This window comes from Triticum dicoccoides, chromosome 3B, assembly GCF_002162155.2.
Source record: "Triticum dicoccoides isolate Atlit2015 ecotype Zavitan chromosome 3B, WEW_v2.0, whole genome shotgun sequence".
In the NCBI taxonomy this organism is placed as follows: Eukaryota; Viridiplantae; Streptophyta; class Magnoliopsida; order Poales; family Poaceae; genus Triticum; species Triticum dicoccoides.
The window spans coordinates 744,208,135-744,234,354 of record NC_041385.1 but is presented as its reverse complement, the minus strand read 5'-3'; the positions used below and the strand labels follow the sequence as shown (position 1 = coordinate 744,234,354).

At 49.1% G+C, this 26,220-nt stretch overlaps 1 protein-coding gene across 4 annotated transcripts; it reads left to right on the top strand.

Annotated features, from left to right (window-relative positions):
- Window positions 1-719: 719 nt before the first annotated feature.
- LOC119278206 (uncharacterized WD repeat-containing protein C17D11.16-like) lies at window positions 720-5,165 on the top strand. 4 transcript variants are annotated; one of them, XM_037559560.1, is made up of 16 exons: window positions 720-903; window positions 989-1,179; window positions 1,283-1,365; window positions 1,480-1,584; window positions 1,896-2,022; window positions 2,118-2,176; window positions 2,282-2,353; window positions 2,447-2,511; window positions 2,599-2,695; window positions 2,789-2,857; window positions 3,390-3,488; window positions 3,836-4,000; window positions 4,070-4,099; window positions 4,185-4,247; window positions 4,335-4,412; window positions 4,507-5,165. In XM_037559560.1, the coding sequence occupies exons 1-16, from the start codon at window positions 785-787 to the stop codon at window positions 4,555-4,557; spliced, it is 1,473 nt and encodes a 490-aa protein (XP_037415457.1). In that variant the 5' UTR covers window positions 720-784; the 3' UTR covers window positions 4,558-5,165. The 4 variants fall into 4 exon arrangements, with proteins under 4 accessions (XP_037415457.1, XP_037415456.1, XP_037415459.1 ...); XM_037559559.1 differs by having other exon boundaries at window positions 1,280-1,365; window positions 4,507-5,160; XM_037559562.1 differs by having other exon boundaries at window positions 3,836-3,976; window positions 4,507-5,157.
- Window positions 5,166-26,220: the final 21,055 nt, after the last annotated feature.

Genomic DNA, 26,220 nt, shown 5'->3' with positions numbered 1-26,220 from the left:
TCTATTTACCCCCCCAAAGGACTTGGTCAAGCTCCGCCACTGATTGTACCCCCTTCAGTCCTAAATATTTGTCTTTCTAGAGATTTTAACAAGTGACTACATACGAAGTAAAATAAATGAACTCACACTCTAAAATATGTCTATGTACATCCGTATGTGATAATCCATTTAAAATTTCTCAAAAGATAAATATTTATGAATGGAGGAAGTAGATCAGACGCACCATGCAAGCTCGGAGCACGGTATCATGCTATGCACCGTATCACAAGATATTTTCCCACAATGGCATGGCAGCGCACTCACCAAACACACGCTAGGCCGAGAAGAAGAACTCTAGGAAAATGACCAACAAAAGAGAGACGAGACAAGAACCGAAATCACTAGTTAAGGAGTACTCATTGCTAAGATCATTTCAATTCCCCAGGTTACGACAAGTGACGCGTTGGCAACCTGAGAGTTTTTTTTTCGCAGATCCGTTTATTCAAAACGAGCGCGGCATGTGATGAATCGCTGAGAGCACGTCAAGTGGCACTGATTGTTACGAGGATTCCAAAAAAGCGCTCCGACAAGAACAAAACGAAGCCCATTCCAGGTGGGCTGGGACAAACGGCATAGCACAGCGCCCCCTATCGGCCCAGTCCAATAAAAGCCCAGCTGCCGCCCCCGAGTCGACTAATAACAAAACCCTCGTTTTTTTCCCCTAAAAAAAACAAGAAGCAAACCCCTGTCCGCCCATCTCACTCCACCGCCGCTTGCTCGCGCCACCAAGCCGGGGGCGCCGGAGATGATCTCGTCCATGTCCTGGGTGCCCAGGGGCGCCGCCAGGAGCGCACCCATCCAGGCGGACCCTCCCACGCAGGAGGAGATCGACGAGGCCATGAGGAGCATCGCCCTCGCCACAGAGTGAGCCTCGCCTCGCGCGCTTCCCTCGCTCTGTCTCGCCCCTGTCGCGTCGACCCACTGCCATGACCGTGCATGTTGCTAGCAGAAATGATGGCAGCGCCGCCGCCGACGAAAACTATGGCGAGATGGAGGTCGATGGCGCCGACGAGGAGGACAGTGAGGATGTCGCCCGGGCCAAGGCCGCCGCCGAGGCGCTCGGGAAGACCGGCTCGGGAGGCGGTGTCTCCGATGGGCTCGAGGAGCTCAACATGGAGGAATACGACGACGAGGACGACGGTAGGTGCTCCTGCTGCCCTGCCCCCTTCGCTGCGAATTCGACCAGGTCTTGTATCTTGCGTGGCTGATGCTTGGACTGCAACCTGCACGTATTTTGCAGTAGAGCCCGAGCTTCTCAGTACCGAGAGGGGGGATTTGTACTATGAAAACAACGAAGAGGACCCTCATCTCGTCAGGAACAACGATGTCAGTATGCATTCTCTTGCCGTGAAAAAGATACAGTATTGTTATTTTTTTGTTCTTGGTGGTGGTATCAGCATCACATTGGAGGTGAATGAGCGCCCTTCTCTGCTTTATTAGGATGATGATGGTGATGAGGACGAGGAGATTGAAGACATGGCTATCAAACCTACTGATATGCTGATTGTTTGTGCACACAACGAGGATGAGTTCAATTCTCTTCAGGCAAGTGTCAAGTTAGCATCTCTTTTTCTCCGCATTTGCTAAAAATGTCGCTGTTCTTATTTTGATAATCTTCTGTTATCAAGAATGCAAATGGGAACCTTTATGTAGAGCATTGTTCTGGTTGGACTGAATAAATTTGCATTCTCGAATTTAGTTATTGTCCAGCGTAAGAGAGTGTTTGGATACGAATGTGCTTATTTCACATTTTAACCCTGCATTTCGCTGTGCTGGACGTTACTAGCTCATATATTATGTATGCCCGGTTATATGCATGTAACATGTGACATGTAAACCTTTATAATCTATGACAGGTTAGTATAGTGGAAGAGTTGGAGGACGGGGATCTTAATATGTATGTTCATCATGAGGTCCCTCTCTCAGATTTTCCACTCTGCACGGCTTGGATGGATTTTAACTTCAAGGATGCCAAGAAAGAAGGTAAAATTGGTGTCACTTGAGTTTTAAGAAGCAAAGAGTGCTGCTTTATTTCTGTTAAATAAATAAATAAAGGCTTATTCTATTCCTCATTACAGGGAATTTCATTGCTGTTGGAACCATGGATCCTGCAATTGAAATATGGAACTTGGATATTGTAATGTTCTCAGAAACATAGGAGACTGTTACTTCATACGACCATGAGTTGTTTTTCTACAAAGAAATTTATGTTTTGTTGTTGGACTTTGATGTTATTCCACAGGTTGATGAGGTCAAACCACATATTGTGCTAGGAGGACTTTCAAAAAACAAAGAAAAGGTTAAGGGGGAAAAGGTATGCTACTAATATTTCATTGTTGCGCGGGTGAGCGTTCATTCCTTTCCTTGAAATCCTAGCTACATTATTCATTCCGCATGTCATGTGCAGGCAAAGAAATACGAGGGTAGCCACAGAAGTTCTGTTCTTGGTCTTGCATGGAACTCGGTGGTAAGGTGCGTTTATGTTTCAACTCGAGCGGTTGCATCTCTAGCTGTCTCTTCACTTATGGACCCTTGCTGATGACTCCCTATGAACTTCAGGAACGCTCTAGCTAGTGCAAGTGCAGACAAAACTGTTAAAGTTTGGGATTTATATACCGGTAAATGTGACCGCACACTGCAACATCATGATGGCAAGGTAATGATTACATTCTTCTTCATGACTTCTGTATATCAGTCCGAATGTTTATGGTGGTCTATTAAGTTAATTTTCCCTTCCCCCAACATTTAGGTTCAGTCAGTTGCATGGAGGTCACCTGAAGTTCTTCTCACTGGATCTTTTGATAGATCAGTTGCCATGGTAATGGATATTGTAAGCCATTATGATAATTTTTATTCCTGAAGTTTCTGCTGCTGCTCATGATGTATTTTGGTTGTTGGCCAGATTCTAAGCATCATGCTGATTTCTAGCATGTCAGCAATTACTAATCTCATCTGTGTTGTGTAATTGAGCCGTGGACACCACCCAGTTTCGTATGAGTAATCAATAACTAAATATGAACATATACTAGTTTACCTTCTGATTTTGGTTCTTGGGATTCGACTTGAGAGCCTCCTTAGTCTCTTCTCTTGCACGGTGAAGATCACATGTTAATTTGGCATTTTTGTACGCGTCAAAAAAATTGGCATTCTTGTTCTGTTGCGTTACTGCGGATATTTTGAGACGCAGTTCAGTGTTAATTTTACATTCTTATTGAAGAGTCTGTTACTCCCGCTATAAAGAAATATAAGATCTTTTAGATCACTAATAGTCACAGAGGGAGTACTTATTAATTTATTTTTGTATATTTTGTACTTCCATCCACTGAACTTACACTGGTAACATTTTACAGACTGACATGAGAGGTGATGGACAAAGTTGTCATAAATGGTCCGTCGAAGCAGATGTGGAAAGCTTAGCTTGTGATCCACACAATGAACACACGTTTGTGGTAAGATTTCATTGTTCTGTACACATGCTGAAACCCGCTTACTGGAAATTTCCGACTTCTGCTAAACTTGAAGGGATGAAGTTTTCATTAGGAAACAGTATGATTGAAATGCAGATTAATAGAGTCCATGCTTTTTATTATGAAGCAGCATGTTTTGAGTAGGATGTAGGACTAATGGACTATAGACTCGACGATTGTATAAGCGAGTTCAAACCATTTCCATCTCTCAACTGTATGTCGCAATTTTTTTTGGTTCCCTGCAGCTATTCCCCAAGTCGTAATCGCAGGATGAATTTGTGATTCTGATTCACTCGATATAATAGTAATGTGGCAACTGGGTCTTGCAGGTTAGTCTTGAAAATGGGACGGTTCAAGCGTTTGATACGCGGACAGCTTCATCGCATTCTAATTGCGGCCAGCCCATGTTTACTCTGCAAGCACACGACAAGGCTGTTTCTTCAATATCCTTCACCCCATCTACCCCCAATGTATTGTTACAATTTTTATACCAGGTGTGGTAAAAAAAAAGAGATGCAGCCACATAAACCGAATTACTGATGGTGTGCTGTTTCCTCTTGCAGCCCCTTGCTACAGGTTCAACTGATAACACGGTGCGAACTTTGCATTACGAAGAAGCCAATAACACTTCCGACACTGAATCCAACCGGTTGCTAACATACATATCTCTGAACGCAGGTGAAGCTCTGGGATCTGTCGAAAAACCAGCCGTCATGCGTCGCTTCACTGAATCCAAACCTTGTACGCGCACTAAAGTGAAACCCTTCTTTATATTTAGAAGGAATTACTCTGGTTACTAAGTTGCTCACCCAACTTTCTGATCTGCAGGGAGCTATATTTTCGGTATCGTTTTCGAACGACAGCCCCTTCCTGCTAGCATGCGGAGGATCAAAAGGCAAGCTGAAAGTAAGCACAATGCTGCCCGTATCCTTGGTCTGTCTGAGCTTTGTCTTTTTTTGCCCATTCACACAATTACTGAACACCCTTGCATATTTGGCAGGTCTGGAACACACTGTTGGAACCAGCGGTGGCTAATAGATTCGGCAAGTAGACATATGTTGCGAAATGGATTATCAGTTTTCTCCAGACTCCCTCCAGAGAGGCGCAGAGACTAATGTCCACCACGGTTGCAGCATGTGTTAAAACTGTTTTGCCTCTTGTACCGACAAAATGGATATGTAGTGAAGTGTGGAACTCGCAGCTCATCACGCAGTACGGAGTAGTATTTTAGACCCCGTGTTGGTTGGACCTCGACACATACAGATACAATACGGAGCGTTGCCAATCCACACGTTTATCTGCTGGAGGTGAAAAAAAAAACATGAAAATGCAAGGAGGAGAAAGAAAGTGGGCATGCATTATCAAGCACCGGAAAACATTCTGCTCGTTAGAAAACTGGACTCCACTTGTAATATATCCTCCTCCTGTGGTTCGTACAGTTGCGTGCGGCAACGTGGGCATGCATGCATGCGATGCCCTTTTGCTCTGTAAACTAATCCGATCTCTTCACTTTGGAAAATGATCCAGTCTCTTTTCGGGGTGCTCCCTTTCTGTACTGAACTGCACCGCTGCGTACGTGGAGTTGCCCTTTTCCGTGTCACGTCGGCGTCGTGCGGTCTGTGGGTGTTCCAGAAAACAATATTATCATGTGAGTTTCAGCTGGGAAAAGAAAGGGAGTTTTGAATGAAGAAGAAAAGAGTATAGTGTGCAGTACCGACAGTGTGGTCTGGTCTCTCGTCGCGGGCAGACGGCGATGGATGGCTGCACGCACGCACGCACGCTGACGCCTGTCCGAATCAGCAGCGGAAAAGCGGCCCCGGCAGCATTTGCAAGTGGCTTGGTTCATTGATAAACCATGTATCTAAAAGATCTTATATTAGTTTACAGAGGAAGTACCTTCATTTCAAAAATAAGTGTCGACTTGAACCAAGGCTGCGACACTTATTTTGGATGCCTTTTGCGTGTTTGCCTGTGTGCCAATGTGCCATTTGATAGTTTCCAAGGAAAGCTGCGTTTGCATATGCAAATATGTTGGTATGCAGGTAGGCGCTCGTCTTTTGCCGCTATTATGATGCCTGCACATTCAGCATTGCGTGTGATCTTCTTATTTTTATCATTAAGCATAACATTTGAAATGGAAAAGAGAGAAAAGCCCCTGGATCAACACCTGCGCCATTTGTTTTCCTTCGCTCCTTGCTGGCAGGATAATATAACTATTGTTATTCTTGCTGGTAGGAATTGGGGGCGTCACGTCACTTTTGAGCGTCATAAGTTATAACAGTAAAAAAAAAACCCGGTGTCGTAACCGGCCCCGTGTCGCCTAGCTCTGGCGGCTCGGGAAAAAATCTAGCCCCGCCGCGAGGTCTTGCCGCGGTGAAGGGGGATGGGGATATCCGGTCGTCCCTGCGCGGTAGAGCACGTCCGCCGAGGCGGCGGCCTCGGGCTGGTGGTGGCGGCACTCTTCGGTGTGACGCGCTTGCTATGTGGGCGGCGATGCGTGGCGCGCCCGCTCTCAGTGGTTGCGCTGCGTTGGCGGGATTCATCACGTGCGTTGGTGTTGTCGGCGATGAGGAGGCTCGGGCCCTTCCCGATCTGTGCGGCGTGAGCTCCGGCTGCGCGTTTCCTCCACCCCACAGCACGAAGCAGGCGGCTGGAGGCTTCGGCTGGAGCTTTGTTGGGTCTGCGTTGGTGGTGACCGCTACTTCTGGTGGCAGCTCGCCTGCTTGGTGCATTTGGGCGGCAGTCTGCCTTCCTGGCTCTCCAGTGCGATGTGCATTGTGTCGGCTTCGGTTCTTCTTCGACGTCTTAGCTCGGGTGGCTGCTAGATCTGGCTCGCTGGTTTTTTCTGACCAACGACAAGGATTGTGGTGGCTCATAGTTGGTCATGGCATGGTGGCTCCGTGGGAGGTGTGCGGGCTAGCGAAGGTGCTGTCCGTGGGGGTGTGGGTTTGGGTGATGCTCTGGGCGAAAGCTTGTTGGGATCTTGCCGACCGATGGTGTCGGCATCTATGGACGTTGTTTCACCTCCTTTGAGGCACCGCCGTGGAGTCCACCCATTTTGCAGACCCTTGGATCCAGTTCTTTGGGCAAAAGCCTAAGGCCTGGCTAGGTCGGGCGACAGCGCCGACATCGTCGCTAATTCCCTCTTTGGGGTGTAGCCTGGAAGAACTTTGGATCCTGCTTGCGCGTTCCATGGGCTGGACGCTTGCACCATTGCGGTCGGGCAGGTGCCCGTCTGGTGATGTATTTGATTTGCGCGACTTCTTGTGTGGCAATGATGGCGGCTTCGGGCAGAGCTGGCTTGCTGATTGGTCTTGGTAGTCGGTCTGTTCCGATGTGTTCGAGGGGCCGCGGAGCCTCGCTTTGTTTTCCTGAAGTTGCAGCTACTGAGGAAGGGCCCTTGCGGTAACAATGGCACGAGACGGGTGGTCGGCTCTGGCGCAGGCTCGGCGCAAGCCCGACGCTTTTCTCTCGCAATTCTCGTTGAGAGAGTAGGAGCAGGGGCGGAGGAGGAATCGGGAACAAGGTGGGCCTGCTTGGTGCATTTGGGCGGCAACCTGCCTTCCTGGCTCTCCAATGGGATGTGCATTGTGTCGGCTTTGGTTCTTCTTCGACGTCTTAGCTCGGGAGGCTGCTAGATCTGGCTCGCTGGTCTTTTCTGACCAACAACAAGGATTGTGGTGGCTCATAGTTGGTCATGGCATGGTGGCTCCATGGGTGGTGAGCGGGCTAACGGAGGTGCTGTCCGTGGGGGTGTGGGTTTGGGTAATGCTATGGGTGAAAGCTTGTTGGGATCTCGCCGACCGATGGCGTCGGTGTCTATGGACGTTGTTTCACCTCCTTTGAGGAGCCGCCGTGGAGTCCACCCATTTTGCAGACCCTTGGATCCAGTTCTTTGGGCAAAAGCCTAAGGCCTGGCTGGGTCGGGCGACAATGTCAGCATCGTCGCTAATTCCCTCTTTGGGGTGTCGCCTGTAAGAACTTTGGATCCTGTTTGCACGCTCCATGGGATGGACGCTCGCACCATTGCGGTCGGGCAGGTGCCCGTCTGGCGATGTGTTTGATTTGCGCGGCTTCTTGTGTGGCAACGATGACGGCTTCGGGCAGAGCTGGCTTGCTGATTGGTCTTGGTAGTCGGTGAAGGAAATATGCCCTAGAGGCAATAATAAAGTTGTTATTTATATTTCCTTATATCATGATAAATGTTTATTATTCATGCTAGAATTGTATTAATCGGAAACTTGATACATGTGTGAATACATAGACAAAACAAAGTATCCCTAGTATGCCTCTGCTTGACTAGCTCTTTAATCAAAGATGATTATGTTTCCGGACCATAGACATGTGTTGTCATTTGATGAACGGGATCACATCATTAGAGAATGATGTGATGGACAAGACCCATCTGTTAGCTTAGCATAATGATCGATAAGTTTTATTGCTATTGCTCTCTTCATGACTTATACATGTTCCTCTGACTATGAGATTATGCAACTCCCGAACACCGGAGGAACACCTTGTGTGCTATCAAACGTCACAACGTAACTGGGTGATTATAAAGATGCTCTACAGGTGTCTCTGAAGGTGTTTGTTGGGTTGGCATAGATCAAGATTAGGATTTGTCACTCTGTGTATCAGAGAGGTATCTCTGGGCCCTCTCGGTAATGCTCATCAATATAAGCCTTGCAAGCAATGTGATTTATGAGTTAGTTGCTTGATGAAGCATTACAGAATGAGTAAATAGACTTGCCGGTAACGAGATTGAACAAGGTATGATGATACCGATGATTGAATCTCGGGCAAGTAACATACCGATGACAAAGGGTACAATGTATGTTGTTGTGCGGTTTGACCGATAAAGATCTTTGTAAAATATGTAGGAGCCAATATGAGCATCCAGGTTCCGCTATTGGTTATTGATCGAGATGTGTCTCGGTCATGTCTACATAGTTCTCGAACCCGTAGGGTCCGCATGCTTAACATTCGATATTTGCATTATGAGTTTGTTTGAAGTCCCGGATGAGACCACGGACATGACGAGGAGTCTCGAAATGGTCGAGAGGTAAAGATTGATATATTGGAAGGTGGTATTCGGACACCGGAAGGGTTCTGGAGTGTATCGGGTACAAACCGGAGTACCAGAAGGGTTACCGGAACTCCCCGGTGGAAGATATGGGCCATAGGAGGGAGGCTAACCAGCCCACAAGGGGCTGTTGCGCCCCGCACAAGGGAGGAGGCCGAATTGGACTAGGGAAAGGGGGCGCCACCCCCTTTCCTTCTCCTACTCCCTCTCCTTCCCCCTTTCCACCTCTGTAAGAAGGAAAAAAAGAGGGGGGCCGAATCCTACTAGGAGTGGAGTCCTAGTAGGACCCCCCTCCCTTGGCGCGCCCCTGGTGTCCGGCCTCCTCCTCCCTCCTTTATATACGGGGACAGGGGGGCACCCCAAAGGTACAACATTGTCTTAGCCGTGTGCGGTGCCCTCCTCCACCGTTTACTCCTCCGACAGTATCATCGTAGTGCTTAGGCGAAGCCCTGCGTGGATCACATCATCAACACCGTCATCACGCCGTCGTGCTGACGAAACTCTCCCTTGACCTTCTGCTGGATCAAGAGTTCGAGGGACATCATCGAGATGAACGTGTGCTGAACTCGGAGGTGCCGTACGTTCGGTGCTAAATCGGTTGGATCGTGAAGACGTTCGACTACATCAACCGCGTTAACATAACGCTTACGCTTTTGGTCTATGAGGGTACGTATACACACTCTCCCCCTCTCGTTGTTGTGCATCTCCTAGATAGATCTTGCGTGATTGTAGGAATTTTTTGAAATTGCATGCTACGTTCCCCAACAGTGGTATCAGAGCCAGGTCTATGCGTAGATGATATGCATGAGTAGAACACAAAGAGTTGTGGGCGATAATAGTCATACTGCTTACCACCAACGTCTTACATTGATTTGGCGGTATTGTTTGATGAAGCGGGTCGGACCGACATTACATGACCGCGTTCTTGAGACTCGTTGTACCGATGTGCTTTGCACACTGGTGGCTGGCGGATGTCTGTTTCTCCAACTTTAGTTGAATCGAGTTTGACTACGGCCGGTCCTTGTTGAAGGTCAAAACAACACACTTGACGAAAAATCATTGTGGTTTTGATGCATAGGTAAGAACAGTTCTTGCTAGAAGCCCGTAGCAGCCACGTAAAACTTGCAACAACAAAGTAGATGACGTCTAACTTGTTTTTGTAGGGCTTGTTGTGATGTGATATGGTCAAGATATAATGTGATATAAATTGTTATGAGATGATCATGTTTTGTAACAGAGTTATCGGCAACTGGCAGGAGCCATATGGTTGTCGCTTTATTGTATGAAATGCAATCGTCATGTAATTGCTTTTACTTTATCACTAAGTGGTAGCGATAGTCATAGAAGCAATAGTTGGCGAGATGACAACGATGCTATGATGGAGATCAAGGTATCAAGCCGGTGACGATGGAGATCATGACGGTGCTTTGGAGATGGTGATCAAAGGCACAAGATGATGATGGCCATATCATGTCACATATTTTGATTGCATGTGATGTTTATCCTTTTATGCATCTTATTTTGCTTAGTACGGCAGTAGCATTATAAGATGATCCCTCACTAAATTTCAAGGTATAAGTGTTCTCCCTGAGTATGAACCGTTGCTACAGTTTGTCGTGCCGAGACACCACGTGATGATCGGGTGTGATAAGCTCTACGTTCACATACAACGGGTGCAAGCCAGTTTTGCACTTGCAGAATACTCGGGTTAAACTTGACGAGCCTAGCATATGCAGATATGGCCTTGGAACACTGAGACCGAAAGGTTGAACATGAATCATATAGTAGATATGATCAACATAGAGATGTTCACCATTGAAAACTACTCCATCTCACGTGATGATCAGACATGGTTTAGTTGATATGGATTACGTAATCATTTAGATGACTAGAGGGATGTCTATCTGAGTGGGAGTTCTTTCGTAATATGATTAATTGAACTTTAATTTATCATTAACTTAGTCTTGGTAGTATTTGCAAATTATGTTGTAGATCAATAGCTTGCGTTGTAGTTTCCCTATGTTTTTATATGTTCCTAGAGAAAACTAAGTTGAAAGATGATAGTAGCAATGATACGGACTGGGTCCGTGATCTGAGGTTTATCCTCATTGCTGCACAGAAGAGTTATGTCTTTGATGCACCGCTAGGTGACAGACCTATTGCAGGAGCAGATGCAGACGTTATGAATGTTTGGCTAGCTCAATATGATGACTACTTGATAGTTTAGTGCACCATGCTTTATGTCTTAGAACCGGGACTTCAAAAAACGTTTTCAAACGCCACGGAGCATATGATATGTTCCAAGAGCTGAAATTGGTATTTCAGACTCATGCCCGTGCCGAGAGGTATGAGACCTCTGACAAGTACTTCTCCTAAACGGATGTAGGAGAATAGCTCAGCTAGTGAGCATGTGCTCAGAATGTCTGGGTACTACAATCACTTGAATCAAGTCGGAGTTAATATTCCAGATAAGATAGTGATTGACAAAGTTCTCTAGTCACCATCACCAAGTTACTGGAACTTCGTGATGAACTATAATATGCAAGGGATGACAAAAGCAATTCCTGAGGTCTTCGTGATGCTGAAATCAACAAAGGTAGACATCAAGGAAAAAAATCAAGTGTTGATGATTAAACAAGATCACTAGTTTCAAGAAAAAGGCAAAGGGAAAGAAAGAGAACTTCAAGAAGAATGGCAAGCAAGTTGTCACTCCCGTGAAGAAGCCCAAAGCTGGACCTAAGCCTGAAACTAAGTGCTTCTACTACAAAGGAAATGGTCACTGGAAGCGGAGTTACCCCAAATATTTGGTGGATAAGAAGGATGGCAAAGTGAACAAAGGTATATTTGATATACATGTTATTGATGTGTACCTTACTAGTGCTCATAGTAACCCCTGAGTATTTGATACTTGTTCAGTTGCTAAGATTAGTAACTCGAAACATGAGTTGTAGAATAAATAAAGACTAGCTGAGGGTGAAGTGACGATGTATGTTGGAAGTGGTTCCAAGATTGATATGATCATCATCGCACACCCCCTATACTGTCGGGATTAGAGTTGAACCTAAATAAATGTTATTTGGTGTTTGCGTTAAAACATGAATATGATTAGATTATGTTTATTGCAATACGATTATTCATTTAAGATAGAGAATAATTGTTATTCTATTTAGATGAATAAAACCTTCTATGGTCATACACCCAATGTTGATGGTTTACTGAATCTCGATCATAGTGATACTCATATTCATAATATTGATGCCAAAAGATGCAAAGTTGATAATGATAGCGCAACATACTTGTGGCACTACCGTTTGGGTCATATCGGTGTAAAGCGCATGAAGAAACTCCATAAAGATGGACTTTTGGAATCACTTGATTATGAATCATTTGATACTTGCAAACCGTGCCTTATGGGAAAGATGACTAAAACTCCGTTCTCCGGAACAATGGAACGAGCTAATGACTTACTGGCAATAATACATAATGATGTATGCGGTCTGATGAGTGTTGAGGCTCGTGGCATGTATCATTATTTTCTGACCTTCATAGATGATTTGAGCAGATATGGGTATATCTACTTAATGAAACACAAGTCTGAAACATTTGAAAAGTTCAAAGAATTTCAGAGTGAAGTGGAGAATCATTGTAACAAGAAAATAAAGTTTCTACAATCTGATCGTGGAGGTGAAAATTTGAGTTATGAGTTTGGCCTTCATTTAAAACAATGTGGAATGGTTTCACATCTCACGCCACCTGGAACACCACAACGTAACGGTGTGTCCGAACGTCGTAACTGTACTTTATGGGATATGGTGCGATCAATGATGTCTCTTACCGATTTACCACTATCGTTTTGGGGTTATGCATTAGAGACAACTGCATTCACTTTAAACAAGGCGCCATCAAAGTCTGCTGAGACGACATCATATGAACTGTGGTTTGGCAACAAACCTAAGCTGTTGTTTCTTAAAGTTTGGGGATGTGATGCTTATGTCAAAAGGCTTCAGCCCGATAAGCTCGAACCCAAATTAGAGAAATGTGTCTTCATAGGATACCCTAAGGAAACAATTGGGTGCACCTTCTACCACAAGTACGAAGGCAAGATTTTTGTTGCTAAGAACGGAACCTTTCTAGAGAAGGAGTTTCTCTCGAAAGAAGTGAGTGGGAGGAAAGTAGAACTTGATGAGGTAATTGTACCTTCTCCCGAATTGGAAAGTAGTTCATCACAGAAATCAGTTCCACTGATTCCTACACCAATTAGTGAAGAAGCTAATGATGATGATCATGAAACTTCAGATCAAGTTACTATGGAACCTCGTAGGTCAACCAGAATACGCTCTGCACCAGAGTGGTATGGTAATCCTATTCTGGAAGTCATGTTACTAGACCATGATGAACCTATGAACTATGAGGAAGCAATGATGAGCCCAGATTCCGGGAAATGGCTTGAGGCCATGAAATCTGAGATGGGATCCATGTATGAGAACAAAGTGTGGACTTTGGTGGACTTGCCCGATGATCCGCAAGCCATAGAAAATAAATGGATCTTCAAGAGGAAGACGGACGATGATAGTAGTGTTACTATCTACAAAGCTCAACTTGTCACAAAAGGTTTTCGACAAGTTCAAGGTGTTGACTACAATGAGATTTTCTCAACTGTAGCGATGCTTAAATCTGTCTGAATCATGTTACCAATTGCCATATTTTATGAAATCTGGCAAATGGATGTCAAAACTGCATTCCTTAAATGGATATTTCTTAAGCAAGAGTTGTATATGATGCAACCAGAAGGTTTTGTCGATCCTAAAGGTGCTAACAAGGTGTGCAAGCTCCAGCGATCCATCTGTGGACTGGTGCAAGCATCTCGGAGTTGGAATATACGCTTCAATAATGTGATCAAAGCATATGGTTTTATACAGACTTTTGGAGAAGCCTGTATTTACAAGAAAGTGAGTGGGAGCACTACAGCCTTTCTGATAAGTATATGTGAATGACATATTATTGATCGGAAATGATGTAGAATTTTCTGGAAAGCATAAAGGAGAGTTTGAAAGGAGATTTTCAAAGAAAGACCTCGGTTAAGCTGCTTACATATTGGGCATCAAGATCTATAGAGATAGATCAAGACGCTTGATAAGATTTTTCAATGAGTACATACCTTGACAAGTTTTTGAAAGAGTTCAAAGTGGACCAGTCAAAGAAGGAGTTCTTGTCTGTATTACAAGGTCTAAAGTCGAGTAAGACCCAAAGCCCGACCACGACAGAAGATAGAAAGAGAATGAAAGTCATTCCCTATGCCTCAGTCATAGGTTCTATAAAGTATGATATGTTGTGTACCAGACCTATTGTGTACCTTATCATGAGTTTGGCAAGGGGGTACAATAGTAATCCAGGAGTGAATCACTGGACAACAGTCAAAGTTATCCTTAGTTAGCTAAGAGGACTAAGGAAATATTTCTCAGTTATGGAAGTGATAAAGAGTTTGTCGTAAAGAGTTACGTCGATGCAAGCTTTTACACCGACCCAAATGACTCTAAGTCTCAATCTGGATACATATTGAAAGTGGGAGCAATTAGCTAGAGTAGCTCCATGCAGAGCATTGTAGACATAGAATATTTGCAAAATACATACGGCTCTAAATTTAGCAGAGCCATTGACTAAACTTCTCTCACAAGCACAACATGATCACACCTTAGTACTCTTTGGGTGTTAATCACATAGCGATGTGAACTAGATTATTGACTCTAGTAAACCCTTTGGTTGTTGATCACATGGCGATGTGAACTACGGGTGTTAATCACATACATACATGAACTATTGGTGTTAAATCACATGGCGATGTGAACTAGATTATTGACTCTAGTGCAAGTGGGAGACTGAAAGAAATATGCCCTAGAGGCAATAATAAAGTTGTTATTTATATTTGCTTATATCATGATAAATGTTTATTATTCATGCTAGAATTGTTTTAACCGGAAACTTGATACATGTGTGAATACATATACAAAACAAAGTGTCCCTAGTATGCCTCTACTTGACTCGCTCGTTAATCAAAGATGGTTATGTTTCCTGACCATAGACATGTGTTGTCATTTGATGAACAGGATCACATCATTAGAGAATGATGTGATGGATAAGACCCATCCATTAGCTTAGCATAATGGTCGATAAGTTTTATTGCTATTGCTCTCTTCATGACTTATACATGTTCCTCTGACTATGCCGGATACCGGAGGAACACCTTGTGCGCTATCAAACATCACAACATAACTGGGTGATTATAAATATGCTCTACAAGTGTCTCTGAAAGTGTTTGTTGGGTTGGCATAGATCAAGATTAGGATTTGTCACTTCGTGTATCGGAGAGGTATCTCTGGGCCCTCTCGGTAATGCTCATCACTATAAGCCTTGCAAGCAATGTGATTAATGAGTTAGTTGTGGGATGAAGCATTACAGAACGAGTAAAGAGACTTACCGGTAACAAGATTGAACTAGGTATGATGATACCGACGATCGAATCTCGGGCAAGTAACATACCGATGACAAAAGGAACAACGTATGTTGTTGTGTGGTTTGACTGATAAAGATCTCCGTAGAATATGTAGGAGCCAATATGCGCATTCAGGTTCCGCTATTGGTTATTGCTCGGAGATGTGTCTCGGTCATGTCTACATAGTTCTCGAACCCGTAGGGTCCGCACGCTTAACTTTCCATGATGATTTGTATTATGAGTTATGTGTTTCTGATGACCGAAGTTTGTTCGGAGTCCCGGATGAGATCACGTACATGACGAGGAGTCTTGAAATGGCTGAGAGGTAAATTTTGATATATTGGAAGGTGGTATTTGGACACCAGAAGGATTCAGAGTGTATCGGAAACAAACCGGAGTACCGACAGGGTTACCGGAACCCCCGGTGGAAGATATGGGCCATATGGGCCATGGGAGGGAGGCTAATCAGCCCACAAGGGGCTGGTGCGCCCCCCACAAGGGAGGAGGCCGAATTGGACTAGAGAAAGGGGGTGCGACCCCCCTTTCCACCTCCGTAAGAAGGAAAAAAAGATGGGGGGGGGGCGAATCCTACTAGGAGTGGAGTCCTAGTAGGACCCCCTCCCTTGGCGCGCCCCTGGTGACCGGCCTCCTCGTCCATCCTTTATATACGGGGTCAGGGGGCACCCCAAAGGTCCAACATTGTCTTAGCCGTGTACGGTGCCCCCCTCCACCGTTTACTCCTCCGATAGTATCATTGTAGTGCTTAGGCGAAGCCCTGCGCGGATCACATCATCAACACCATCATCACGCCGTCGTGATGACGAAACTCTCCCTTGACCCTCTGCTGGATCAAGATTTCCAGGGACATCATCAAGCTGAATGTGTGCTGAACTTGGAGGTGTCGTACGTTCGGTGCTAGATTGGTTGGATCGTGAAGACGTTCGACTTCATCAACCGCGTTAAGATAACGCTTTAGCTTTCGGTCTATGAGGTTATGTAGACACACTCTCCCCTTCTCGTTGATGTGCATCTCCTAGATAGATCTTGCGTGATCGTAGGAATTTTTTGAAATTGCATGCTACGTTCCCCAATAGTCGGTCTGTTCTGGCGTGTTCGAGGGGTCGCTGAGCCTCGCTTTGTTTTCCTGAAGTCACAACTTCTGAGGATGGGCCCTTGCGGTAACGATATTCATGAGACGAGTGGTCAGCTCTGGCGTAAGCTCGGCGCAAGACCAACGCTTTTCTCTCGCAATTCTCGTTGAGAGAGTAGGAGTAGGGTTGGAGGAGGAATCGGGAATGAGGAGGGCCTGCTTGGTGAATTTGGGCGGCAGCCAGCATTCCTGGCTCTCTAGTGCGATGTGCATTGTGTCAGCTTCGGTTCTTCTTCGATGTCTTAGCTCGGGAGGCTGCTAGATCTGGCTCGCTCTTTTTTTCTGACCCAGCGACAAGGATTGTGGTGGCTGTGGTTGGTCATGGCACGGTGGCTCCGTGGGAGGTGAGCGGGCTAGCGGAGGTGCTGTCCGTGGGGGTGTAGTTTTGGGTGATCCTCTGGGCGAAAGCTTGTTGGGCTCTTGGCGACCAATGGCGTCGGCGTCTATGGACGTTGTTTCACCTCCTTTGAGGTGCCTGTCGGTGTCAAACCGGCAGATCTCGGGTAGAGGGGGCCCAAGCTGTGCGTTAAGAGATCGATGGTAACAGGGAGTCCGGGGACACTATGTTTACCCAGGTTCATGCCCTCTTAATGGAGGTAAAACCTTACTCCTGCTTGATTATATTAGACAAGTATGAAGATTACAAGAGTTGATCTACCTCGAGATCGTAATGGCTAACCCTAGATGTCTAGCCTATGAAGATTCCGATGATGATGAAAGTTGCCCTCTACAATCTAACCCCTCCAATTTATGTACACACGGAGGGGGTCTAGGGTTTGTACAAGGTCGGTTTATCAGGGAAGGAAACCTACAAACTCTATTCTTGCCGTCCACGTGTTGGGAAGTCCCGTCCGGACACGGTAGATGATCTTCAACTTGATCCTGTAATGCCCATGCAGCCCGGCCCATACTCCTTAGCCAGACATCCATGGACCCCTGAATCCAGGACTCCCTCAGTAGCCCCCGAACTTGCCTTCAATGTCAAGGTAGTATGCGGACGCAAGTTTTTGACCTTGCAAGGCGGGTTCCCTATTATACTCCGGATTGATGGTAGTCCGACATCGGTTTCCGCGCCCAGTCTTTATGATTCCTCCCTGCCGTCGCCTCGATTTCCATGCGTCCGAGTGAATGCAAACGGTCCGTTATCCATGTATTTTAATATTCCTGACAGGCACAAGCCACGCCCATAAAATGAGGCAAGATCTTCAGAACGCCATGCCGCATTGCACCAAAAGCAACAGTTGCAGACCACGGAAAATCAGACCATGGCGAGTGCCGCAGGCTCCTCCTCACGCCCTCATGGCCCTCAAAAAGGGGATTGGCAGAGTTGCTCCGTATCCCACCTCCATCTCAGTTGGCTTCAAACGCAAGGATATCTCCCTCCCTCGGATTTAGTCTCCGTCCGGGCGGGGTTGACCACCATAGGTGCTGACGCATTGGTGGAGAATTTCCCCAATCCCAGCCAAGCGGAGAGGGTGTGCTTCACCTTATTCCTTTTGGGGGGCATGGGATTCCAAATCCAGCCCTTCCTTAGGGGCCTACTAGAACACTACGGGATCCAGCTGCACAACCTCACACCAGGTTCTATTTTACATATCTCCGGCTTTGTCGCTCTTTGCGAACTGTTTTTGGGTTGCGAGGCTCACATTGAACTATGGAAAAAGTTCTTCTGCCTTGTCCCCCGCCATCAGGGCTGCGGGTCTATTTTTGAACTGGGCGGCGCCGAAGTATGGCGTATAGCCAGATCTGGCTACCCAGCCGGGACTCCGAAAAAGGGGTCTGTCGAATGGTCTTCAGAATGGTTCTATATCGACGATGTACCTCTTCGGACCCTGTTTGGCTCGGACTGCCAGAATTTTCCAACGCCCCCTTGCAGAAGCTATATAGCTGGTGCCCCAAGTCCCCTGCCTAGAAAGACAGTGCGGAGATGATGAGATTGGTAAATAAGGTCAAGATATTAACCCATTCCGGGCTCTCCATAGTGGAAGTTATGGCCATTGCGATACAGAGATGCATCCAGCCACTTCAATCCCGAGTAACCCCCTTATGGAACTATAACAGGGAGGACGAGGCATCCCGCTACAAGTGAAAGGGTCTGGATAGTCAAGCGGCGTTAGCCGCAGCACTGGCCGACCTTTATAAAGGAGAAGAAGAAGACTTCCTTCATTTAAATTGCCGAGAGGCATACTACATGTATACTCCCATTGAATGGGTAAGTTTTCTAACCGTTCAATGCTTTCTTACTCATTGAGATTCATTGACCGAATACCCTGGCTAGTTTATTTTAAATAGTCATGGAGGAAAATTGTCGAGAACATTAACTGTCACGCCCCCCAACTAGAGGATCATGATCGTAACGAAGATTCCAGATTCCATGAGGATCCAGACATATTTTTAGAGTTCGAAGATGGAGTCTACTATCAGACGAGCCTTGACGGCTCGGAGGTGGCCATCGTGGCTGACTACCCTGACCTCTACCCTTTGTGAAGGTAAGTATTTGGAAATTGTATCCTCAGGGAAGAGGGATACTCTTTCTCATTTCTTCATCCTCCGCATTGGACCACATTTCGTAGGATCGACACTCAGCGAGTGATGTCGCTTGAAGCTACGTCGGTATTTCCCCAAAGAGGAAGGGATGATGTAGCACATCGGCGGTAGGTATTTCCCTCAGATATGAAACCAAGGTCATTGAACCAGTAGGAGAACCAAGCAACATAGCGTAAACAGCCCCTGCACACAAATAACAACACCTCGCAACCCGACGTGTTAAAGGGGTTGTCAATCCCTTTCGGGGTAAGACACCTCAAGATAGGCAAAGGACGTGAGGTAAATTTGTAGATAGGATAAATAGATCGGGAACAAATAAATTGCAGCAAGGTATTTTTGTATTTTTGGTTTAATAGATCTGAAAATAAATGCAAGATAAAATAGATCGCAAAGGCAAATATGAAGAAAAGAGACCCGGCGGGTCGTAGGTTTCACTAGTGGCTTCTCTCGAGTAAAATAGCAAACGGTGGGAAAACAGTTACTGTTGGGCAATTGATATAACTTCAAATAATGATGACGATATCCAGGCAATGATCATTATATAGGCATCACGTCCAAGATTAGTAGACCAACTCCTGCCTGCATCTACTACTATTACTTCACACATCGACCACTATCCAGCATGCATCTAGTGTATTAAGTTAATGGAAAAACGGAGTAATGTAATAAGAATGATGGCATGATATAGACAAGATCCGTTTATCTATTGTGGCAAATATAGATCTCATATTTTTATCCTTAGTAGCAACGATACATACGTGTCGATTCCCTTTCTGTCACTGGGATCAAGCACTGTAAGATCGAACCCACTACCGGGCACCTCTTCCCATTGCAAGATAAATAGATCAAGTTGGCCAAACAAAACCCAAATATCAGAGAAGAAATACGAGGCCATAAGCAATCATGCTTATAAGATATGAAAGAAGACTCAAATAACTTTTATGGATAAAAACTTAGATCTGATCATAAACTCAAACTACATCGGATCCCAACAAACACACCGCCAAAAGACTTACATCATATGGATCTCCAAGAGACCATTGTATTGATAATCAAGAGAGAGAGAGGAAGCCATCTAGCTACTAACTATGGACCCGTAGGTCTACAAAGAACTACTCACACATCATCGGAGAGGCACCAATGGAAGTGGTGAACCCCTCCGTGATGGTGTCTAGATTGGATCTGGTGGTTCTGGACTCTGCGGCGGCTGGATGAATATTTTGTCGACTCCCCTAGGGTTTCTGGAATGTTGGGGTATTTATAGAGCAAAGAGGCGGTCCGGGGGGCACTCGATGTGGGCACAACCCACCAGGGCGCGCCTGGGCCTCCTGGCGCGCCCTGGTGGGTTGTCCCCTCCTCGGGACTCCCCCCAGGTGCAACCAGGGCCCAACTTCTTACTTTTGGTCCATAAAAAATCATTGTAAAGTGGCGTGGCATTTGGACTCCGTCTGATATTGATTTCCTGCGATGTAAAAAACATGCAGAAAAGAGCAACTGGCACTTGGCACTATGTCAATAGGTTAGTACCAAAAATGATATAAAATTACTATAAAATGATTGCAAAACATCCAAGAATGATAATATAACAACATGGAGCAATCAAAAATTATAGATACGTTGGAGACGTATCAGCGAGCCGTACTCAGGAGAGGGCGACCAAGAAAAGGTCAGCACCTTCGCGAAAGGACCGGGCAAAGCGGAAGGAGGTTGGCAGCACCACTGAACCTGTTCCACCACCGAAAAGGTATATTCCTATTTTTAATATTCGGTCGTGAAGCCGGACTGTCATTCGAATCCTTCTTCTATCATCACAGGAGGTGTCGCGGGGATGAACCCCGGGTAGGCAACGGAACCCGGATCCTTTTCAAAAACAACAGGGCCAACATCGCCCCTCAAGCCGGCATGCGCTTGGCCGGGTCGACAACCCGGCCAAACTCTCCGACTCGGCAAGACGCGTCGACTCGGCCTCAACAATTAGCACAAGACAACCGAACCCGGCACAACCAAGGCTTCCTCAATAAGCCAACTCCACCCGTGGCGTGCTCCATAATCCAGCCACAGGCCAGCTCCCGTCCCATCCAGGCCGTACGATAGGACGAGTCTTCAGCCATCGATGACCAAGGCAACAGTGCCCCGCCCATGCCTCTGGTCAGCCGGAGCATGGCAACAGTGCCCCTCACCTACCCGCTGACCAGGGCCGGCGTGGCTACAGTGCCCCCGCCATCACCGCTGACGACAGCAAGCGGCGACCTGACGGAGCGCCACTGTACACGACTCGACTCGGCCACGCCCTGATGATCGACAAGACGGTGCACAGTCCCCCTAGGCATGCGGGGCCCGCACCTAGGGGAACCCGACGAACCACAGGCCCCCAACGGGTCCCAGCCCGGGTCCCCGGACACCGACAACCTGGACCCACCGACTTGTAACATTACCATTGTACCCCTGGGGGTTTGGTCTATAAAACCCCCAAGGAGCCCTCACGCGTAGGGCAAGTAAGGAGCAACAGAGCATAGAGAGGAACTAGCCTCCAAAACAGCAACATCCACCCGGAGAGAAGGAGGAGCCAAAGCCTTGGCCAAATTTCCTTCCTCCTCCATACAACTCTAGGAGCAACATCGTATTACTAAACATCAAACTACACTCGGCAGGACTAGGGGTGTTATCTCTCCGGGGAGCCTCGAATCCTGGGTATGTCCGGCGTCCCGCGCCCGCTCATACCAAACTCGCCTCTGGAGCCCACCAGCGCCCTCGAGGCTCCTCATCTCTTTAGCCATCCCATGGCATCTGCCATGCGCCCACCACGATAGTTGGCGCCCACCGTGGGGCAGCTCGAGGAGCTGGCCGGGAGCATGCTTCAGACGGGGCCCTTCTCCTACTCTGACGAGTCTGTCACGCTGGCGGACGACGTCGTCGGCGCGCTCGCTGCCTCCTTCGCCGCGTTGCGCATCTCCGATGCTTCCACGGCCGATGAGTACCCCGACGAGGTACTCAGCTACTCCGAATCCCCGCTCTCTCTCGGCGGTGGCATTTCTGCCGGGGCAATGGACGTCCATGTGGAGGTCTTCGTCACCGGCGATGGTGCCTCCTCCTCATCGAGCAAGACGAGGAAGGCCGCCGAAGCTAGGGCCACAGCAGAACGGACCGAGCCGTCCGATCCGTTGTGCGCCGTGATGTAGAGCCTCCGCATCCCCATCGGCACCGACGTCGACGCCACCAACATCGCTGAGGCCCGGACCCAGCTCGAGGAAAGGCGCCAGCAGATGCTGGACCTGTCTGAGACGCTCGCCGCCACCCAGCATCGTCTGGACGCCACTCAGCTGGAGCGCAATGCCGCCTACGGATCCACGCCCACCGCGGCCGACCCAAGCCTAGTCGCCGACATGCGTGCCCGGGGAGGAGCGATCGGCCGGGCCCTCGGCACCGTCCCGACCATCTACGAGACCCCAGCGAAGAACATGCGTGCTACCCAAGCAGCCGCAGTCGACCTAGACCAGCTCACGGGTGAGGAACTGAAGGAGCGCATCGGTTGGATGCGTGAACTCCTCAATGCAGCCAACACTTAGCAGGACCGCCTCAACCAGCTCACCAAGCCGGCGGGATCCAGCTCCGCCCGCCTCGGTGGACCCGGTGAACTTCAGCACACAGCTTCCACGCCGCCCGGCGAGGCGCACTCCGGCCGGGCCCGGACTCACAGTGACCCGGCCGCCACGGCCGCTGGCAGTTTGGGCGACGAGCCCGTCCCGGAGATCCAGCATAGACCCGGCCAGCATGTCCAGCGTCCGGCTCGAACCAACCCGGCCCCCCGTGGCCTGGTCGCCAGTCGACTCGGCCCGCGTACCATCAACGACACCGACGCTCGCCACCGCCTCGATCAGCTCGCTCACTCCCTGGAGGTGGAGGAGAGCGGCGCTATCGGGCCGGCGTGCTTTGGCCCACGCATCCGGGAAGAGCCCTTTCCCAAAGGGTTCATGCTCCCCCGCGACACCCCCAAGTACAACGGGACCGTGCAGCCAGAAGATTGGCTCACCGACTACACCACCGCCATTGGCATCACTAGTGCCAATCGCCGGCTCGCCGTGCGCTACGCACCGCTCATGCTCTAGGGGTCGGCCCGCACCTGGCTGAACAGTCTGCCGATGGGAGCGTCAACACGTGGGTCGATTTCGAGCAAGCCTTCGTCCGCAATTTCACGACGACCTACAAGCGACCCGGCCTCCCTGGCTAGCTCGCCATGTGGGTGCAAGGGCCTACGGAGACCGGTCGCGAGTACCTCGCGCGCTGGACCGAGCTCCGAAACATCTGCAAGGGCATCCATGAAGTCCAAGCGATCCAGTACTTCGTCAACGGGTGCCGAGACGGCACCCTCCTCAAGTACAAGCTCTTATGCTCCGAGCCGGCCACCATGGCCGCGATCATGGTGACGGCGGACAAATACGCCAACGCCGACTCTGCCATGAAGATCCAGGTGGCGCTGGATGAAGCTGGCAAGGCGAAGCCGGTTCCCCCTCCGAAGCCGGCCGGCGAAAGCAGCCGGCAGTAGCATCACCAGAACAACAAGTGTAAGGCCGACCAACTGGCGCAGCGCTACGACAACCGGCGGACCCGGCGGCCAAGCGCCGGCAGATCGGCAAGACGGCGTGGCAACCCTCGATGAGCTTTGAAGAGATGCTCGACGCCCCCTGCAAGCACCACAGTGGCGCAAGGCTGTCCACACACACCCTTCGGCAGTGCGGCATCACCAAGCGCATCATGAGGGGCGATGTCCCGCCTCCTCCGGCTCCGGCCCCAGGTGCGGGGCAGCCACCTCCGCCTCCACCGCCGCCTCCAGCTGGTGGCACGATGCACGACGATGCCTACCCGGACCAAAACGCGGCCTATGTTGTCTTCACCAGCCTCGGTGACGACAAACATAACGAGCGCCTCCTTCGGCAGGAGGTGAACACCGTCGTCCCGGCCAAACTAGAGTTCATGCACTGGTCGGACCGCCCGGTCACTTGGACTCCAGAGGATCACCCGGCGGTCATGCCGAGTCTGGGTGGTTACGCCCTCGTCCTCAACCCCACCATAGTCGCACGGCGCACGTGCAAGTTCTCCCGAGTCCTCATCGACAGCGGCAGCAGCATCAACATCCTCTACCGCGACACAATGACCAAGCTTGGCCTCAAGGCTGAGGACCTGGAATCGACCCGGGCGATCTTCCACGACATTGTGCCCGGCCTCTCCTGCTCTCCCATTGGCCGGGTCCGGCTCGACGTCCTGTTCGGTGACAGCAGCCACTTCTGACGCGAACCGATCTGGTTCGAGGTGGTGGACCTGTCCAGTGCGTACCACGCACTACTGGGCCGACCCGCGCTCGCCAAGTTCATGGCGGTCCCCCATTACGCGTATCTGAAGATGAAGATGTCGGGTCCCAAGGGCCTCATCACCATTACCGGCGACTATCGCAAGTCCCTGGAGTGTGCCCGATACGGTGCCAAGATGGCCGAGTCGCTGGTCATTGCCGAGGAGAGGCGCCAGCTCGACCAGATCATCGCCCTGGCAGGCGAGGCCTCGGCCGCATCGATCCCGACCAAGGACCCGGACGACGAAGCCGCCTTCAAGCCCTCCAAGGAGACCAAGAAAGTGAAGCTGAACCCGGAAGACCCCAGCTGCAGCAATTACGTTGTCGTAGGCGCCTGCCTCGACAGCAAATAGGAAGGCTAGCTCGTCTACTTCCTCTGTGAGAATCGGGATATATTCGCATGGACCCCCAGGGACATGACAGGTATCCCGAGGAAGTACGCCGAGCACAAACTTCACATCCACAAGGACGCCAAGCCTGTCCGTCAACCCCTGTGACGTTTTTCCGAAGAGAAGAGAAGAACCATTGGTGAAGAGGTCACCAAGCTTTTGGCAGCCGACTTCATCATGCAAGTGTTTCACCTGGAGTGGCTGGCCAATCCAGTCCTCGTCCTGAAGAAGAACAAGACTTGGCGTATGTGTATCGACTACACCAGCCTCAACAAGGCTTGTCCCAAGGATCCGTTCGCTCTCCCACGGATCGACCAAGTCATCGACTCGACCGCCGGGTGTGAGCTCCTGTCCTTCCTGGATGCTTACTCTGGCTACCACCAAATCAAGTTGGACCCGGACGATGCCCTGAATATGCCCTTCATCATGCCCTTTGGGGCGTATTGCTACATCACTATGTCGTTCGGCTTGAAGAACGCCGGCGCCACCTTCCAACGATGCATGCAGAAATGCCTGCTGCCGCAACTCCGCCGCAATATCCATGTTTACATGGACGACATCGTGGTGAAGACCAAGCAGTACCTTATGCTCCTCGACGACTTGAAGGAAACATTCGCCAACCTCCGCGAATACAAGGTCAAGCTTAACCCGGAAAAGTGCGTTTTTGGTGTCCCGGTCGGAAAGCTACTCGGCTTCCTCGCCTCGAAACGCGGCATTGAGGCGAACCCGGAGAAGATCAAGGCCATGGAGCTCATGTGCAAGCCGGCTCGGCTGCGCGATTCCAGAACTTCACCGGATGTTTGGCCTTGGTCAGCAGGTTTCTAAGCCGGCTGGGCGAGATGGCGCTACCCCTGTACCAGCTAATGAAGAAGACGAAGTCGTTAGAGTGGAACGACAAGGCAGACAAGGCCTTCCAAGACCTCAAGCGCATGCTCTCCACCGCACTAGTCCTGGCCGCGCCGACCGACAAGGAGCTATTGTTGCTCAACATAGCCGCGACCTCGCGGGCGGTCAACTCGGTGCTGGTGGAGAGCAATCAGAGAAGGGCAAGATCTAAGCCGTCCAGCGCCCGGTCTACTACCTGAGCGAGGTGCTCTCCATCTCCAAGCAGAACTACCCGCACTACCAGAAGATGTGTTACGGCGTGTACTTTACCGCTAAGAAGCTGAAGCAGTACTTCCAAGAGCATGTCATCACCGTGGTCATCATGGCTCCTATCGGAGAAATCATCCGGTGCCGGGATGCCTCTGGCCGGGTCGCCAAGTGGGCGCTCCAGCTGGCCGGCCACACCATCCTCTACGAGCCCCATACCACGATCAAGTCTCAGGCCCTTACCGACTTCCTCGTTGACTGGACCGAGACCCAGTACTTACCGCCGCCCTTGACTCGAAGCATTGGCGCATGCATTTCGACGGGTCCAAGATGCGACTTGGCCTGGGGGCCGACATCGTACTGTCGTCTCCGAAGGGCGACCGACTCTGCTATGCGCTCCAGATCCACTTCGCCGCCTCCAACAACGTTGTCGAGTACGAATTCCTTGTGCACGGCCTACGGCTTGCCAAGGAACACGTATCCAGCGCATCCTGTGCTACGGCGACTCGGACCTAGTGGTGTAGCAGTGCTCCGGCGAGTGGGACGCCCGCGACTCCAACATGGCAAGCTACCGCTTCCTCGTCCAGAAGTTGTCCGGGTCCTTCGAGGGCAGCGAGTT